Consider the following 20113-nt stretch of genomic DNA (forward strand, 5'->3'; position numbering starts at 1 on the left):
AGAGATGGCACCTTTTACCCTGGCTCCCCACTGGGGTAATGCACCAGATGTTTGCATAGGCTTGTGCACATACATTGTATGGTACAGAACACTTAATGTCCAATTCTTTTATTGGAATGTGCAGTAAAAATGGTTGGCCATCAGTCTCTTTTTCTTGATGAAGATGTAGGTAGCCGGGGGGGGGGGATTAGATTGTTTGCCAAAAGTTTGATGCTTTGTGCCCTTTGTACTTTGACAACTTTCAAATGTGTGACAATCATCACTTCAAGCAATTACTGTAATGTGTATATTGATGTGTAGTCCCCAGAGAATTTTGGCAACATAATTATGTAGTTTACAATACTGTCAAGTTGCACCTGTCTCATTTTGTGATATCAATTTTGATGTAACATACATTGTAGTAAAACTAGGTATTGGATCAAAATGGAACAGATATGCTGTGAGGAATGTACCCCTGTAAATTATACATATATCCATTTAAGGCTGCTGGTTCATAAACTCTGTTATGACCCTGCTTTCCCTTTGTAGCTGTCTGGAAACTGTCAGAAACCACAATAGTGCTTGCTGAGGCATGCCAGCAATGGAAACAATTCCACTGTGTAAATTGACTTATCTCAAACAAAACCTGTGCTAAATTGGCCAATTGGGATTTTTATACTAACTCTTCTTTCAGCCACCACCTTACACTGGGAAAAGTAATCAACCTCCATAGCTTTTACTGTTTACTGTAAACTGCCAGTGCCTTGTGTCCATAGATTCACAGTGTTGCCTAGAAGAAACTTCTTCATTAGCTGGACTTTAATTTTTGGGGCCAGTTGGAAAGAAGGCACATTTTTAAGGGGAAGTTTAGTTCTGTAAACTGTTTTGACAATCAAGGCATGATTTTGGAGTTGGAGAAACTTGAGCATCTTCTGTTGATAAGCATTAACTTTGAACACATTCTATGTTCCTCAAATTTGTTTCCTAAAATAGAGGACTGTGCTTGGCTGGTCTTAAACATTTGTTTAAGACCGGCTCAGGAAAATGGCGGATGCAACTTTTGCCCAAGCTGCAGGCAAGAGCATTTTCAGTGTCCATTAACCTGAGCCTGAACAAATTTCCAATAGTTTTTGTTTTATTTCATTTTTTCCCCCAAACATCCTTCTAGCCATGTCATGGTACATGTATATGCCTGTTGTGAATTGTCTTATTCCAATCTCCTTAGATGGAGAGTGGCGCATGCATGGCACATACCTGTACATTATCAACCATTTAATACTGGCCATCAACCAAAATGAAATTGCTTACATGTAACTGTCTAAGGTATTTATGAATAACCATTAAACTTGCCATCTGTGACAACAAGGCTCAGAACTGTAATAATGTCTAAAAAAGCCAAACTTAATGTGTAGTCCTAATTTTAGTCACAAATTTTGGTCATGTGCCTTGGTGTTGATCTTTGATGTTTGATTTTAAAACAGTATTGAAATGTCAACAACTTTTCCCCTCCTTGTTCATTCGACAAGATGTGATAATTCTTCTTTATTGACTTTGCTCATGCTGTGCTCTGCTTTGCGTCATCTGCTGTGCTCTGTTTGGCTGTGCTTTTAATACCCATCACTTCTTTACTCAGCCACACCCTGTCTGTTTTGCACTGCTGTGTTCTGTTTGGCTGTGCTTTGTTCATCTCTGCTGTACTCAGCCACACCCTGTCTGTTCTACTCTGCTTTACTTAGCCATAGCCATGTTTGCTGGTCCATTCTGTTTGGTTGTTTTTACATGAAGCTAAGCTCTGCTTTGCATTGTTTGGCTGTTCTTTTGCCAAGCCATGCTCTGTTCAGTTCTTCTTTTACTTGAACTCATTCTCTTAAGAATGTGCTGGTCTGCTTTGCATCATTTCACTTTAGTATAACAATGGTTTTTTAAAATTTTGTTGAGAAATTCTGTTGGCTTGTTCTGTTTCATGTCAATATATGTATTTTTTTCATTTCATTCCCAGGGTGAAAGTAAGACTGCAGACCAAAAGTGTGTTGAGAAAAATTACAAGGGGATATAACATGTATAACACAGGCAGATATAAACAGTGATAGCAGATCAAAGAATAGCTATGAAAATGTTCACAAGTTATCAATATGTGTGTTATACAAATGCATGATTTGGTAAAAAGCCTGAACTAATTACAAGATCATTGTACTTTAAACGAATGTACCATTCAAAGCTGTCAGGTAACAATCATCTTTGTATTTTGCTCCTTAGCTGTTTCTTTCAAGACTTTCAAGCTGTTGGGTGACCTTTTTTTTCAGAATCAAACCCATTCAATCTCTGCAGGCTACTTAGTACTGTATGTCTCTTCATGATTCAAAATGAATTGACATATATCCTCGGTGGTCGTGGCATCATCTTATCAAGATGCTCCGACATTCCTACCAGGATCTGGAAGGAAAAAAGGCCAGAGACAATGAAGAGGATAATCCTGTGTTAAAGTGTGTTGGTCAAACAGCTTGAGTGCCTAGGCCCTCCAAGGCAGTCCTTGTTGGAATACCTCTCTGCTCAATCAGAAACTGGGGCAAACGTCCTCTTAATCTCTCTTGCCTCTTTACTTCCAATCCTCTTAGAGTCTGGAGGATGCGGGATGAAAATCCGGAAAGGTTCTTAAATAATCTCTCTTTTTTTTGTAATCTTTAAAATTGTGTCACATGTGGCAAAATACACTCCAGGATTTTGTTTGAGTTTTGGAAAAAAAGGAAAAAGCCCTTATTGTCATTGTTTGAATGGTACTCTTTCTGTAGTGGATTACGGATAGATGAATGGCATCACATCTATGGGTAAGAAATTTTGTGTGGTGAGGTTAAATATAAAGCTGAGGACTTTAGGGGGAGTTAATCTATGCCTGACATCAGATTTTTTTGTAAATGCTTTCATGTCAGGCTCTGAAATCTTGTTGGCTGTGACAGCAGAAATTTCAGATGCGACATTCTTTTTTTTTTTAATTGCACATGCGAATTTAATGTGGTTGATATTTCCAAAATAAGTAAATAGTTCGGCTCCAGTCAATTTCATACGCAATGTACTGAAAACTGAACCTATGCATGAAGGAATAGATCTCAATGTGGGAGATTGCACTGGTTCTAGAAATACACCGCACTTGACTGCACATATTGGTCTTCAGAGGACAGGGCACTTCATACTTGAGCAAAGTTGGCCCATTTCTAGCCCGGGGGTTATAAGGAAGTGTGTAATATTTCACCTGAGTAACTGCGCAAGTCACCTAGTCACACAGCACAGGCCCGTGCTAGTAAGTGATGGTGCAAAGGCGCGCCTTATTTTTACCTCACACATTTTTCTGTATGAATTATGAAGTAATGTTGGATTTCATAGTAACATGATGAATAAACTTAATTGAACTGGCTAACTTCAACTTTTGATACTACTTCTGCCAGTTATGGACATTGTCTGTTGTTTTCGAGAAAATTGAGTGTGAATGTTCATTATTTGATGGTGTTCACCTGAGAGGTTTGGACTATTTTCAACAAGTGTGATGTGAGATGTCTTTTCAAATCAAAGAAGTATACCAAGTCAAGGGTGTGATGCATTTGAGAGACATGACATGATGACACACACACACAAATTACTGTGTAGCTGTTGGATTACTACACGTAAGGCTGAGCATTCCTGTGAGACATATAACTTCATCATTCAGAGGTTGATGTGCTTTGTAGTTGGCTGTGCACCCTATACATGCACCCCACACCTGTTAGCAAGGCACAATATGTCAGGTATTTTGTGTGACAGGCGGTTGCTATGAAGTAAATCTAATGGAACACTGTCTGTATATACGTGGTAAATGTTGGCAACTGTGGCATCCGATCACTGATCAGCACTGTTGTGATCAGGACAGGCTTAACAGGAATTGCAACTGGCCAATATCGAAATATTTCCCTTGCAATTTCCCTTGAAAAACCAGGCCCTCATACTGCTCTTCTAATTTCTTTGTCCATATCTGAATGTGATGAAGTATCCACAATACTCTTCAGAGGGAAATCTCTGCCAGCATGAGCACCACCGGCTGTGACTCAGGTTCATTGCTGCCTCAGACTTTCCCCAAGCTCCAGATATGATCCATAAATACTTTCAGTTTTTATAATAGCTCTTGTACACTTGATTATGAAACAATAATGGGCAAAGGGGGAAAGCAGGCAGTTGGCCAGGGATGCACAATGTCATATGACAGAAATGACTCATGCACATGCATAGGTGCAAAACTTTGAACAGTGCAGTGCAGTGGTTGGCGGGTACATGCCCGTGGATAATAGTTTTCTAGAACTCAGAAATTCATGCAGTTTGGTAAGTGTCTTTGCAAATGGAACTGATTTAAGTTATGTTAAAAGAAGTTGTGACACCAGTTTACAGTGTAGATGGGTTGCCTAGAAGTTGAGATAGTTGTAGGAATAAAAGCTTATTCATTTGCACTCTGAACATGGAACTGTTTCAGCTGTTTAGATAGGCTCATTGGAGATTTTTGTTTTATTTACTTTACCATCACTTTTATAACGAAGTCTTCTTCAGGTACCTGTTTGTGCTATATAGCACACTTGTTCTTAAAAAGGAAAAATGTTATCAGAAAGATTGTGTGGCGTCAGATCCACTTAAATTCTGGCAAATTTGTGCAGGGTTAATCTACGGTTTATAAGAGTAATGGATCATGTTTGAGGCCATTCTTTTGTATTAAGCTCTGGTGCCTGCTGGCCCTTGCGATGACAACAGATTCATACTTTTTAAAAGAAATTTTTTGGAGCAAAGTTAAGCTCTTTTGAAAGACTTCCGACAGTAATATTCCATGGTGCCATGCTCACAAAGAATGCAGATAGCCATTTCTGAAGCGGAACCCTTGGAAATGTGGTTAAATGCTGCACCAGGAGTTACCTCAGTCTGACAATTTCTTTCTTCTAACAATTTCTTTTGTGTCCGATTTTGGTATTGTTATGTAGCCAACTGTATTTCTTTTAACAATTTCTTTTGTGTCCTATTTTGGTATTATGTAGCCAACTGTATTGCTTCTTCATTTGTGATTTTCTTTGTCTCTTCTTTCTGTTCCTCTTGAATGCAATGCATTCGACCATTTGATTTGATATGAAAATCTGGTTCAAAGACATAAGTAAGTCCCCTAAACAGGAAAATATTTCTCAAAAGATGCGTAATACTGATATCCTTCACCTCCCTTTCAGATAAGAGAAATAATCTCATTTTCATATATGAGATATTGAAGCATTTAGGGTGTTTGGAGGGAAGGGGCAGCTATCATTCTTTCATGAGCAGATCATTGAAAAAATGGAATAAGTTTGTCATCAGTAAAATTACACATACACGTAGGCCTTCATTTATGATAGCAGCTACTGGGACTGACCCACTTGTATTGTGCATACGGGCACATGCTAAAATTTCTCCTGGGATTTAATGTTCCATTTCATCTCGTTACCTGAAGCGTAACCACCTACAGTATATACTTGTAGCCCTGTTTATTTGGTGTTCAGTCCTGAAGGGTGGATTTTTTCCCCATTTCCAGTAGACATAACAACTTTGAACCAGAGTTTGATACGGTCATGAGACAGTGTAGGTGTCACATGCATATGTGTTCACAGTAGCTTTGGTATCAATCAGCGTGAGTTATTCATTGTTTTGTAAATCTCGCCTTCTCTGGGAGAGAGAACTATAAACTGTTATGAGTCATGTTGCATGTAGTTGGCATACAAAACACAACCTCTAGAATCTGTACCCCTGAAACAATCAGAGTTACACATTTTATGCTTCCAGTTTTGGAGGTAAGGGATATAAGGTTGTTTCATTTCAGTACTGTCATTTTTCAATTTATTTATGTCTTAACTCCACCCCTACATGCACCCTTTCCCCTGCCCCCCTCCAGAAATTTGTTTTGCCTTTGTTAATCCCATGTGAATTTTAGGAAGTTAGGAATGGAGAAATGTGACTAAAAGAAACATTGGAATGGATTTCACTGTCTCTGTGTGCAGGAGATTCTGTATTCATGTTTCGTTATTTCAGCTGTGGGTTCTTAAATGCACAAAATGAAAATCATCTTACAAGGAGTTTTTGTGTCAGGAGGGGTGCTCAAGGCACATCAAGTATTGTGAAGCATTATTGTTAGTTTTGGGGGCATTTTGTCATATTTCTGGTTGATGCTTCCCCCCAATCAGCTCATGGTGGTTCTCGCTTTCAAGCAATCAAGATGAGTGAATCTTGATAGAATTTTCTGGCTTGGATTAGCAAGAAAGTTGCAGGAGTGATTTGGGGGGGGGGCTGGAAGTTTGCATGCAGAGTCTCAGAGTTTGTGGTTTTAGGCAAGCCCCTATCACCAACCACAATGAACCTGAAATCCAAACACTTGTGACCCTGGGGCGACCTTAGAGGAAGCAAACCTTGTTCATGTCAGGCCAGGGGGCCAATCCATTTTTTATGTGTTCTCATAGAGATGGTATACCCCTTATTGTATGTACTTTGTCAAGAAGTGATGCTATACCTAGGCACTGTATTGTGGGGATGATTTTTATTAGGGATGTTTCTAGTCCCTATTCTGGTAATCATCATATGTTTATAGCACGTACACCAATATGTGCAGCAGTTTTCTTCCAATCAGTTTATTTTCTATAATGTGATTGGAAATTGAGAAACATGGTATGAAATCTTGTCCAGTTGGGAATTTCCTCTTTTTTTCTGTCAAGATAACTGATTGGTTTATTCCTTGATTCTCTTGATTCACATGGAATATACAGAGTTAGCTCAGTAGACAGCTTTAATGAGGTTAATTTGGGGAAGGTGAAAGGAGTTAACAGGCTTGTTTTTTTTTTCTTTAGTTCTTCTATTTTTGATGGTCCCTAATTTGGAGCTCGAGCATAAACCTTCACTTTTTTAATACCCAAACTATACCAGTTCAATCAATGGATCAATAGCTTGACAAACAGTTGCATGTACACAGTGTACACTTACCTATTGCCTGCTACAAGCAGTACCTTATTCGCATCACGATAGTATGCCACTGTACTGTAAGAATGCCGTGTGTGGCTAGTAATCCACGTTACAGGAACCACAAATCACATCCAGCCCCCTCCTACTCCACCGTTATGTTTCTTTAAGGAGTTCGTAAGTTCAGCATGCTGTCATCATCCTGTGAAATTCTTTGAGCTAAATCGGAAGTCATCATCTCAATTTACAAACCAGCATCTGAACTGTATAATGATAATTGAGGAAACAGTTTTTCCACTAACTGAAAAAACTGCCTGTATGTAATGGAAAATTAAGTTCTTTGCACACATCCATGTTGGGTGAATATGTGAAGAAATTTTAGCAGTTGAAAAAGAATTTTCTTGCTTTTTCAAAGTTCAGCTTTCTCTATGTTGTTCAGTGTAACCTGATTTTTATTCATCATGACTTTGGAATCTGCGGCACTGTTAACAGTCAAGTTGCAGAATACAAGGGGAACATCAATCTGTATGCCATCAGCTCAAAAGTATTTACATGTGCCAAGCTTGAACACAGGCCCGTATACATGTACAAGTAGTATGAGGTCAAAGACACATTCTGAGACCAAGATGAAGCTGATATGTGCACATTCCCCCCCCCTCAGGATAGGGAGGACCATGCAGGGTGTCACTACTTTGAGTATCAAACATTTACCAGAGGGTACAAGATTATTGTATGTGTAGTACAGACCATTGGCTGTCACATAGCACCCTCTGTTGATTGGCGAATTCTGTAGTGCAAAAGCGTTCATTTAATACACCAACACAGATAGGAACCAAGACTAGAAATGTGATAACAAGGACATGGGTACATTCCATTAGACTAGATTGGACCGTTTAACCCCCTCGCCTTCCCCAAAGTATTCGTCCCTTCAGTGTAGGGATTAAGAACCATGTAACATCCATTGGCTTCCATTTTTACCTACTCTGAAGTGCACCATACATGAAGGTGCAGTCAGACATCACTAGCCAAAATTTATGCATTGTTTACGGTCCAAATTGGTTCAGCATCTTGTGCTATGTGCCCAGCTGACTACAGTATTTTCAGTAAGGCTTTTGTCACAATATTTATTACAAAAGATCAAAGCCAGCAAACTGCTGTGACATCTTTGCTTTCCCATAAATCGCAACCAAATGAGACCAGGACGTGAAAAGGTGAAGCCTACTGAATTCAAACTGTACTTTCCTTCACGCAAACATAGGCCTACTGTGTGGACGAGATCATCCCTCAGACAAGGTGTTCAGATTAAAATACTCCCATGGGCCTCATTTTGCAGGCTGTTGGACATTCAGATCATATTTTGGCAGAGGAAATTTTTTTTTAGTTCAACACTCTGATTCCAATAGACTTTTGGGAGCAAGCTATTGAACCTTGTTAAAATAACTGTGCTGGCCTGCATTTCTCTGGAGGATTGTAAATCATGTGCAGTAAAGTTGCTGAGGTGTTTTAATTTTGAGGTCAGAGTTTGTGACAGCTATTGTTTTCAGCACTGTCTGTAAAACTTCCTCTTAAATATGATGTACGTGATTTATGTAACAAAAAAAAGAGCTCATCTACTGTATATGTATAGCAAATACTTGTCCATTTAAAATGGGGAAATATGTACAATAAAACTACACATGATTGTCGTTTGTTAATCTACATTTTTACTCAACATATCTGTTTTGGGAAAAGATATCATTGACCAGGAGTTATTAACCTATTTTTTTTTTTGTGAGGGGCGTGTTTGATATCTTCAATGCAAACGCTTTTGAATGCATTTTGTGTTGTGAGTAGATTTCAGATGTTGGTTCAGCAAGTTTTAATGGTATCAAAATGGTTTCTCTTGAAAGTTTGAAATTTGAGAAACTCCTTTCTTTGAGCGATAGACAACCCTTAACTTTTGATACATGCAGGCCTACTCCTAACTTTTGCCACTCTAAACTTTCAGATAGACTTGCAAATAAATTGTTCCAAGTACAGGTAAATTGGTGTAAGTTTGAATTAAGGGTTGTATATCCGTGAGTAGGAGCCTATTAAGTGTTTCATGAGTGGAAAACATTGCAAATGGCTGAAATGTGTTGAAAACAAACCACCCTTGGTGTTTTATTGACCCTTTGGTAAAAAAAAGGGGGGCTAAAGATTACTTACTAGAAAGATAAACCTTGTCGTCAACTTTCCTTTTAATGGACCATAACCCTCAAATAACAAAATAAAGGACTTGAGTTGTCAATGCTACAAAGGAGGCAAATATTTGCAGTCAAATCTTACAATGTCAGCACAGTGAATGCAATTTAAGTTTCTTTTTTATGTGAGGTGTAGAATCCTTGAATTTTCTCCAATACTGACAGAGAAACACCTCAGGGGAAAGGTGTGGATTATACCACCATGACAAGGATTATTCTATACAAGGACAAGAGCTGACAAGTCTCCTGTGGTGTATAGTTGCCATGCAGAGTATGGGGAATAACAGAAGAAATAAAGCTATTGACGACAGTTAAACTAGTTTGAAATGACAAGAATGTTCAGCATCTGGCCTCATCCTTTTGCTTTTCCTCCTTTCCTTTCCTTTCTTTATAGCTACACATAATTCAGAGATTTTATAGGCACACTTTGTGAAGTCTAATTGCCTCCTCATGTACACGCACCTACATAGGCCTACATATGGAAAAGTAATTGAATTGGTAAGTCATTCTGATATTTTCACCATGGCAATGCCGGAAGTCATCAGCATGTCACAAGGTAAAAATATTCTTGCATCGCTGAGACCCTTTTAGCTCAGATGTAGTGAGAGTTCATTTCTATGCAACGTCACATACAGCTGGAAGTTGTGTACCTGTTTATTGCAGTCATCAGTTAAAAATAAGACTGTGCTTCGTCTTGCAGGTTGAAGTGTTCTTTTATTAAATAGTTAGCATAGGTAGCTTGGACTTTGATGTCAGCATTTAAACTTGGTTTCGAATGAGGGACCTAACTTAGCTCACTGACAAGTTTGTTTCACAGTGGATGGTTAAACGAGGGAAAATATTCTGTGCTATCGACTCCTGTGGGAGACAAATTAGTGAGAGTATCTTGTGGGATTCCTCAGTTAGTCCTGGCATCCCTCTAAAGTCCAAGAGATTCTGGATGACCCTGGACTTCAATCAACTAATTTACTGGAAGAATGATGAGCATCCTGTCAATTTCCCAGTCAGCCTGAGTGTCCAGAGAGGTGTGTCAGCAGTGAGAGTTGCTGAAAATTTCAGGACCTGATCATCAGTTACCCCTGACTTCCAACCCTTGATGGGATTATCATGGTGATGGTGATGGCAGGAATTCATGTAAAACCATCAAAGTACCTGCCGGAATGACATGACTGCTTTATCTCCAGTATTTTCTTCTAGCCAGATTGGCAATTGAAGCAAGCCTTGTATCAAAGATGGCAGTACATCATCACAGATGGTTTAGATGTCATCAGAGATACCATGCCATGCCACTGTGGAGGGTACTTTGGTCACTGCTTCTCAGTTGCTTCATTTCCAGTCTTGGCATTGTGCTGTGGATATGGATGGCACTCAAAGATGCCATAGGTGGTTTGAGTGATAGGCATGCATCAACTTGTACCTTCTGTTCCTATAGTTGCCCTGAGGTTAGTGAAATAGTTCTCCTTTTTTCTTCCATTGGAAGTGGCCAGTGCTGGAGGGAATTTCTTTGATTTTCTTTGAATTCTTAGCTCTGAAGGACCATCAAGTCAGTAAGAGGTGTGGTCAGGCTGTAAACAAAATCTCTCACACTTTAGCACCTGTGTGTTACCCATTAGAGCACCGTTGCTATATTTGACCAAAAAAGTTGTGTTCGTCTCAAAAATCTCCTCGCAAGATTTGCTTTGAAGTTTTGCCCCTTTATGTTCCAGTGCTGTATGGCGGCATCTACCCAAGATGTGCTTTGCAAAGCAATGGAATATTGAGGTTGTCACAAGAGGGCGCTTGCAATAAGCTACTGTTGAAAAAATTATCAATCTGTCTGTTTGTGTATCTATTGTGTTTGTTTGTCAGTTGTTCTCCTGAATGACACCCCCCACCTCACAGTGTACTTTTCAAGGCCAGTGTAAGTAGCACAGAATGCATGTTTTCACTTTGTATGTAACCTCATTCGGTAGGTCAAAGGCTGCCTTTTGTAAATTCAGATAGCCATCATAAGTAAATACATGCTGGGATAGTACAATTATACAGGCCAAAGTGTGTGTTAACTTGTAAGTTCATATGGGTAAAGTGCAGACGTGTTTGCAAATGCTGGATCAAGAAATTGACGCGTGAAACTCTTCAGCTGGAACAGAATTAGAAAAGCACGCACTGTTGCCTCAGAGCATTGTTGGATTTTTCAAAACTCATCCACCATGAATGAGATGTTTGTTGAGGTAGGGCAGGTTTATATTCTGTGTTTTTAACATAGTAAAATGGATGGATGAACTAATTTTCTGTAATTTTTCAGCCTGCAGTAAGCCATGTGGAATTGAAGGCTGATATAGTGTTCAAACATCAATTTTATAATAAGGGAATAAATATGTGCTTTAAGACCAGCTCAGGAGAATGGATGCTCAACTTGGGCATTATCAGCGTTCTTTCTCTTGAAGCAAGGTCTTAAAAGTTAGTTGAAGACTGGCCAAGCACATACAAGTATTTAGTCCCGTTTATAAATACCTTTTTATTCAGAGTCAAAAGAAGTCAACATATGATGGATTTCCAATGATTTTATTCTTTTGAAAGGTGTCCAATAGAATCCTTTTCAATTTAACTTGGCGTGCGCTTGGCGCATCACATGCACATAGACTCCTGACCAATCAGACCCGATTAAACTGTCTCATATCCATATGCCAACGCGTGATTTAAGCAGCGGGCATTATCACTTCTCAGTGGGCATTATCAAATGTTAATACACAGTTAAGTGACATGTTTCGACTAATATATAGGAATAGAAAAATTGTCCCAGGTATTTCTGAATTGCATTTTATGGAGACCCTGGCTTCGTAATTCGGGGCATCATACATGCATCTGTGGGTAATTACACAGATTGTAGGATGAGTCCAGCCTTTGATGTCTTCAGGCAAGGCACTTTGTTGCAATAATTTCTTCTCCCTGTTCAGTGGTAGTTAGGTAGGTGCATCCATGGGCAGAGATGATTATTGTGCCTGAAATGGTAGTATTGAGCTACATGTATATGTATCCTTCTACAGAGATATTTGTGAATGTTTGTGGGCCTGATAAGCAGGGGTAATAATGATGAGCACCATAGAGTTGTTCAAATCTGGCCCAAATTCAAAACTGACCTGACTTGGACCTTTTTACACCATTTCAGTCAGGCCGGGTCAGTTTTGGTTAAAATTGCACTTGCAATATTTGGCTCCCAAGCTGACCCTGGCTTCCAGTCAGGCCGGGTTGGTTTTAGTTTTGCATTTGCAATTTTTGGCTCTGGTCAGGTCAGGTTAGTTTGGTTAAGCAGTCTTGGGAAAATCCGAAATTAGCCAAAAGAAACTTAAAAAAAACCAGTATGGACATTCACATAGTGCATTACTTCTGCAGAGCCATTGTGCTTAGCGATGTGTACAAAGCTTTTCAATCAAGATTTGGGTGGGCTGAATCATGGCACTAGAAACTGGAAAGACTTTTTAAGTGCCCCAGTAAAAGCTAGCTCCTCACCAGTCATTTCTTTTGTCATTTTTGCTCGTCAGTTCTTAGTTCATTGTAAATATTGATGACATTGGCAATACTAACTTCCATCATGGTCAACTTTAAACTGAGTCAGTCACTCCTTTTGTATGAGATAGGAAATAGGAAATTTGGTATCTGAAAAATGAGGGCTTGTGTATTAAGTGATAACCTGTAGCTTGCACATACTGCTCATTCTGTTAACAGTCACCTGGCAACAGCTTATGTTACTGAGCGATTGACGATCAGACTTTTGGTCATTACATTTACAGATGGGTGTGTTCAATGCAAAGGTGTGCTCAGAATGTTCACTACATTCGTTCACTTAATAATACCTGTACCTCAGGCATTCAGGATTTCTGGATACTGAAACAGCAGTATGTACTTGTTTCCGGAATGTAGAGGCAATGGGAACTAACCATGGCCTTCAAGTACATTTTTAGTTTGGGCAGGATTGGCTTACATGGTTCGTACTTGGTCTTGGAGGTAAGGCAGGTTCTGTTATGTTTCAGAAGACGAACATGGTAGAGTGATATTTCCTTGTCTGTCAGCTGTGCTATTAAAAAAAATCAGTTTCATTTTTTTATTTTAGAAGCTTGTAGGCCAAATATAATTTTTCATAAATTGAAACCAGTGGTTAAAAAATCACCAAGGGATCAAGGGAGTTCAGAGGGGATGCACTGTGAGCCGTAAAGCAAACACAGTTGGTTTTTTTTTGGGGGGGGAGGCGAGGGGATGGTTGACTTGGGTGCACAGTTGTGATGTGCACACTGCAGCTATTTGTGTGATTGACTTATTTCTCTCGTATTTCGCAGGGTTCGGAGTCGGACTATGTTGACCTCGACATGCAGGACATTCTGTCTGAGCTGTACCAGCCTTTTGACATGGTGGCACCCTATCTCCTGTCCCAGGTCTGCCGGGTCATGGACCGGCACTATGATGGGGACGGGATACGATTTCTCCAGGAGTTCCTCCTGCCCACCAGAGCCGTACTGCTGCAGTTGAAGGAGGATAGCTGGGTAAGTTGATCAGGGTTGATTGTCAAGTTTGTTGTCTATAAATTATCCTTTGCTTATGTGTCCCTCATGAATTGGCCTTGTTTACAAGATTTTAGGCTTCGTGCTTAAATGAGAAATGGCGCAGTATTATTTAGCAGCAATCTCCCTAGGGACAAACACGAACATGTATGCACACTTTGACCTTTTTTAAAATGTACATAGAGGATGGAACACACTTTGGTTCGATTCTCAGTCTGAGTAGGGTTGTATGTTGATTCTCCTGTGCTACAAGAATTTGTTAAAAAGCAGGATCTCTGGTTTTCCTCCTATAAAACGCAACCTTTTGATCTCTGGCTGCGCCCCATTGTCAGACAAGGGTCAAAACAGTAGTTTCAGGTGCCTTTACATTTGTTTTGCCAAACCACGTTGTAGCTGCATCCTTCATAATTCAGCCTTTCGGGTGCAGGTAAGGGTGATTAGGGTCCCCCCAAAATAAAATGAATATTAATAGGTTTGAGTTCAGACTCTGAGTATAGCAAGTCCATCTGTACTGTACTCCTCCTGTTCATTGTCTTCTCTCACCACATGTAGGCCTACCCTGAAAAATACGATTTTACCAGAGTGGGACCTTGAATTTTGTGTCTCTTATGAATGATCAAATTATTTCCAGCTTAAAGTGTAGACCACCCACAGGTACGTATGTGTATTCTTCACCTCTGTAAAGTGAATGTGAGCCAGAGAGTACAGAGACAGCTCAGGCAGTTCAAGTCTCATTGGGGTTGTTGGGAGTCACATTCTCCCTGAACCCTAATTCATCATTGGGTACATTTTCTCTCCCTTTTTGAGTACCAACTGGGGACCTGCAATTATGGGCAGAAAAATAGTTTACTACATTTTGTATATACCCAAGCACATGTACATGTACGTGCACACTGTAGGCTTGTGCGCAGGTACATAAATGTATGCTTCAACTTTGTCAGAGTACAGAATCATGCGTTGGTAACGGAAGTAAGCGGGGGGGGGGAAACTGGCTCCAATTTTGGTTGGTCCTTACTGGCTGATACCTGATGGTCTCACAAATGGCTCCCCACCCTTTGAATATTATTCCGCCACCATTGGAAACATGCCAAAGAAAAATCAAGGGGGGGATGGTGGCTCTGTGGGTCACACTTAAAGAGTGATGTATAGCAAGCAAAGGAGTGGACAGAGTATGTGAATCATTATGTAGCAAAGTCTTGGAAAGCCTGTGATTAGACACTGTTTTATTTTCGGTTGTGAGTCATTGTGCCTTTTATTTATGACAGAGTCTACTTAATCCTGCATGATCTAAACGGTTTGAAAGGAAATGATCTACAATGATCTTAAAGATGCAGTGAGGTCCACAGGAACAATTTGAGAATATTTCTGGTTGCTGTAGTGATTTAACATGGATGGCTTTATTACAGTATTCTACTGTTGACATTTTCCATCTTACTTTTGAGTGCTGGAATTGAACTCCATTGAGTATTGGGGCAGCTGAGGTTACTTTTTGCTTCTTTTGATATGCTTTGAGTCTGTCGGAGCATCTTTTCAAGTACCTTGTGAGTGTGATGATATCCTTCATTTTAGATGATTACTTTTTTTTACCAAACATGTAAAAATTTACTGTCGTATCACACAATACGTATCTGTAACACAGAAATGTCCCTTCCTGTACTCGTATAATATAATAAATAAATGTTGTGTCTCATTGGTATTAATGTTTACTTTTCCTAATGGAGCCAAACTCACTCAAGCAAGAATTAGTGTGCAGTATATTCAGAGTAAATTTTGTGATCCAGGCAAAATTGTGGCGGAGTGCTATAATTAGCCCATTAACTGATCACCTTTGCCACACCTAGAACAGTGACTTTAACCTTTGAAGTGCCTTCAGTGGAAAGGAGGTGTAAGGTCCAGTGATACAGAGCCTAATTGATGGGAAAATAATGGCAACAGGTGTCAATTCACCCAGTTCACAGCATATGAAGTACAATTTGTATCTATACATGTACAAGGAGTGGGGCCTATAGTCTGCTTTGCTTGTGGAGATTTGTGATTCAGGTGGGCAATTATGTCAGCAATGCAGAAGTTTTTTAGATGGTTGATATGGTTGATGGGTAAAATTTGTCTTTCAAGTAGAATAATTGAAAATAGAAGATACATGTAGTTGTGTCTTTTTTTATATTGTCCTTAACTGTGATTATAATTTCATTAGACTGGTGTGTGGTTGCCAAAACATATGTTTGAGCTTCACAACATGCTAATTTCATGCAGGAAAGTGAGGGGGTGAGGGAGAAACAAATTCATTCAAATTGAAAAAAAAATAACTGATGTGCTGCTCATTCCAAAACTTGCACGTTGTGTGGGTTGCCCTTGAAAGCTTAGTATGTTGCTTCCAAAACCAAACCAAACCGAACCAAACACAGACACGCAAAATGTGACTACAAGCTTTCAGAAGTTTTTTTTAAATTGAAAATTTGCAGCAGGTTTGCAGCAACACTGCAAAAGGATGACGATTACTCTGAGGAGAACTTGTGGTTGAACATTGAATATTCCTATCAGTATATTCAGTTGTTACTTTATTTCTGGTCTAATATTGGGTACTTGTTCCCAATATTTGAAATTGCACTGTGTGCATTTAATGAATAACAATTTGTTGACAAGAACTTGAAGAAGACTATGGTTAAAGTAACAAAGTAACGGTCCTGAATTGTAGATAAGTGGCGACATCTATCAGTATTTGTCATCCAAAGTAATACTTGTTCCTTTATCTCGCTGGCCCACTTGTGCTCTGATAAAAGTCTGCAAGATGCTCCAAATGTCCTTTCAATGAAGGTTACATCGCATCCTAGTGGATCATGATGGCCCATTGGCAGTTAGTCCAGTCCAAACAAATTATATTTGGTTTTGTCCATCGACAGGGACTTGACCCTGTATGATTGATTGTGACCCACTAAAGCCAGTATTGCTAGTCTGACAATGGTAGTTTGCTTGTTGTTCCTATTGACCACATGAAAAAGGCCAATTGTTCTGATTTCTTGTGGTTAAGCAGGGTGTGACCTAAAATTACTCCAGTACAAGGCTTGAATCTAGTTGCTGTACCTAGAATACAGATTTGCAGATAATTGACAGTTTCGCACAATTACACAGCAGGATTGAGACCGGGACTTTTTTTTAAGAAGAGTGTTTCGTTTTCTAGCCAGAACTTGTTGGACAACCACTCTTGCTTATTCATGGATTTTGATGTAACTGATAACAAATTTCATTGGATCTAGGTAAGTCAAATTTAATTAATATTTGAGTCACAGAGTGGGTGGCAAGGTTATCCTATAGGTTTGTTAATCTTTTTTGTTCTTCACTTTGGCCCCTTCAGCAGCTATACAATTATTACTAAAGTTTTTTTGTGGTCCAGCAGCCTTAAATGACCTGACCTTATGATGGTAGGTAGGGGTCCATTAGTTAATTAGAAGGGATCAGCATGTGGGTGGGAAACAGGTCCATAGATTTGACAGAGGCAGAACTATTAAGCATATTACCAGTCATGGCATATACTACGCGTGAATTAATATGAGAGGCTGTGCCATCACGTTTACATGAATCATCTACATGAACCCTCCCTGCTATTTTGTGTCAGTGTGCAATGGTACAGGTTCATTTAAAAGTTGGTCAAATATCAACTAAATCCTCAACGGACACTGTTCAGGACCAGTAATGAGTGGTGCTGTGCTACAAGTACTGTGTGGACACTGGTTTACCCAAGCATTGAACGGAATATGCTGAACCAGTTTTTGTCAGAATGTGCACAAACATCTGTACCGACATATAGTGTGTTTACACGAGCACAGGGTGCTCCTGGTGCTAAAGGCACTTGGTTGTTTACTATACATGGGGATGCATTGCATATCTGTTCTATTGAAATCTTCAGTCAGTGTCAGACATATGTGTTCATTTCACATCTTTCTGAAGCTCATATTACTTACACACTACAGAGTAAGAAATATGCTATTTGTTGGGACAGTAGGTCTACTTTTTCCCTATGAGTACAAATTTTTCATAATACTTCAACTGCACTGGTGTTGGTAGTTGTCTGTGCTCACTTTACCTTGCCCTGTACTGCCTTATTCCCTGACCCACTGGCCCAAGGCAATCAAATTATGAACTTCTTTTCTACTAAATATAAACACACCTGAAATTAAAACAACAGGCTCTGATTACAAGTTCTTTACTGGCTGTTAGCAAAACACAGCTGGCACATGATCCCATGTCCATCTAGGGTTGGGTCATGAGGTGAACATCTGATAAAGGATACCAGTGCCTCAAAAGGGCTTGGATCATCCTCCACAGTGATAAAGTATGTTTGTCATGTGGAATCAAGCCTGTGTAATTAGCAACCACAGTAAACCAATTAGGAACTATATTACCATAAAGCTGTCACGCAAAGATCTGTCAAGATACAGTATTTGATATCCCTATCATATTATGTGTATTAACCCTGTTCAGCTGTTGGTGAGAATGCTAACTTGGTAGAGTTCAACTTATTCCAAGTTACTCACAAATGACTTACACAAAGTCCTTGAAAAATTTTATAGGATTATACATATATAAAATTACTTCTACCCCACACATGATTTCCCTCCCCAATAGGAAAGAGCTTTGTTTTGTGAACAAAAGGTGATACAAGTTTAATAGAAAAAGATTTTTGTTCATGTAAATATACCGGTACAAGTCACATCATCTGTCGTTATCGAATTCATTTTTAGCGTATCTAATGTAAGGCTGCATTTGCCAATAAATCCTCTTTTGTCCAAGCCCACCTTGTAATAAACTAAGATCGAAATCTTCACAAATAAGATGGAGTGTAAAAGACATGAATTGTTCACCCCCTGTCACTCCTTTTCTCAGTTAATTTTTTCTTGATTTATTCAAGATTTTGATTTCATTTTATTGATCAAGTAAACTGAAAGTCACTTCATGTGGATTGACTCTGATATTTAAGTCAAAGGGTTTGAATGCAAACTAACCCGTACGTTTTGGGTAAAAGAAAAGACATCCACATGTGTTCTCTTTTATGCATAGTGATGCGAGTAATACAAGGTTGATTTTTAATCCAATAACTAATCTGGGCACTGGTTGAGGTTTTCCTGCCCCCCAAAATACCACCTTCTCAGGTTCCGGAAACTGTTAGAGTTTCATTTCCAAAACTCCATTTTTTTCCTTGTAATGAGACCTGATAATAAGGATATTTTCATTGTGGCCTACTGACTGCCCATGGGTGTGTGTTGGAAACTTTACACCAAGTCACTTTACCAATAATGCCCACTTCGCCTTAGGTGTCTTTTGAACAAGGCCCCCTCAAACTTTGAAAATCCAGCGTACTTTTTTTAAAGCTTGGCTGGGGCTGTGGGCTAATTTGTAAGAGGATTAGGTCGTCCGTGACATCAGGCACAAATTAGTAGGCTTACAACCCACCCTGCTTCAAAATTGGAATTCTTTTTATGATTACTCCAGTACATTTCGGAGATAATTGGCTGAAGATTAAAGCTTGAGATTAAAGGTGCAGGGCACTTTGGTTTCTCTTGAAAGCAATTTTCGGTTGGACATTGATGAAACTTATCAAAGATAACAATTGAATTTGTGTGAAAAAGACAGACATTCTTTACTAGTTTTCCTGAGTAAGCATGTTGGTGACTTGCTTTTTATAGCCACATTTTCAGGTGTTGATTATGAGCCAAATATGAACAGATGAAAGAAAGTTATTCCCCAATCCTGTGATTTTCCTTTTGTCTCCATGTCAGTGTTAGAAAATCAGTTTCTTTAATGAATCAGTTTCGGTTTCCATGGCAGTGGTTCCTCCAAGGTTCAACACAGCCATCACCTCTGTATGAAGGGGCAAGTTTGTGATTAATTCTGTAACATTCCTTATTGCTTATTTATTAGTGTGTCTTTTTCCACATCCTCTTCTCATGTTTGCCCAAACTTGATCAGGTTTTTGTTTAATGGCAGTGCCTTTAAATATTCACACACATCAACAGCTAATTATTGAAACGCAACTTCACCTGATATGGTTAATATACAGTTCAGTTGTACCCCAGACATTTTTATGATAAATATTCAGCCACACCTAGCCTGCAAATATGATCTTTTGTGGCAGAGATCTCACATTTGCATGCAGTAGTAAACTTTTTTCGTTAAGTGTGTATATCAAGGAAGCTTGCATGCAGTTCCAATGATTAAGTTAGATGAGCTCAATGGTGATTTATTTATTAACTCTGGCAGTCCTGAATCCTCCAATTTCAATATGATTTGTCACAAACCCCAAGGATCAGGGTTGAAAACTGCTTAGTCATAATCTGGCTAGATAAACTCATGTCACTGTGGTTACCCCCCATGCAATCCTATGAATCCAGGAATCAACCAATCTAG

General features: G+C 39.2%; 1 protein-coding gene across 5 annotated transcripts in view; it reads left to right on the forward strand.

Moving 5' to 3' along the window:
• LOC110980033 (puratrophin-1-like) overlaps window positions 1-20113 on the forward strand; it is an 89849-nt gene that overhangs the window by 8305 nt on the left and 61431 nt on the right. For 2 of the 5 annotated variants that reach the window (XM_022236306.2, XM_022236312.2), the window contains exons 1-2: window positions 12972-13160; window positions 13490-13693. In XM_022236306.2, the coding sequence (XP_022091998.2) occupies window positions 13095-13160; window positions 13490-13693 (270 nt within the window). In that variant the 5' untranslated portion in view covers window positions 12972-13094. Of the gene's footprint in view, window positions 1-11237; window positions 11387-12971; window positions 13161-13489; window positions 13694-20113 lie in introns of those variants that run through there. The other 3 variants (XM_022236309.2, XM_022236307.2, XM_022236310.2) reach the window with 2 other exon arrangements.

The sequence above is a fragment of the Acanthaster planci genome, linkage group LG06, assembly GCF_054643075.1.
Source record: "Acanthaster planci isolate LZ-2023a linkage group LG06, COTS_SCS, whole genome shotgun sequence".
Taxonomy (NCBI): domain Eukaryota; kingdom Metazoa; phylum Echinodermata; class Asteroidea; order Valvatida; family Acanthasteridae; genus Acanthaster; species Acanthaster planci.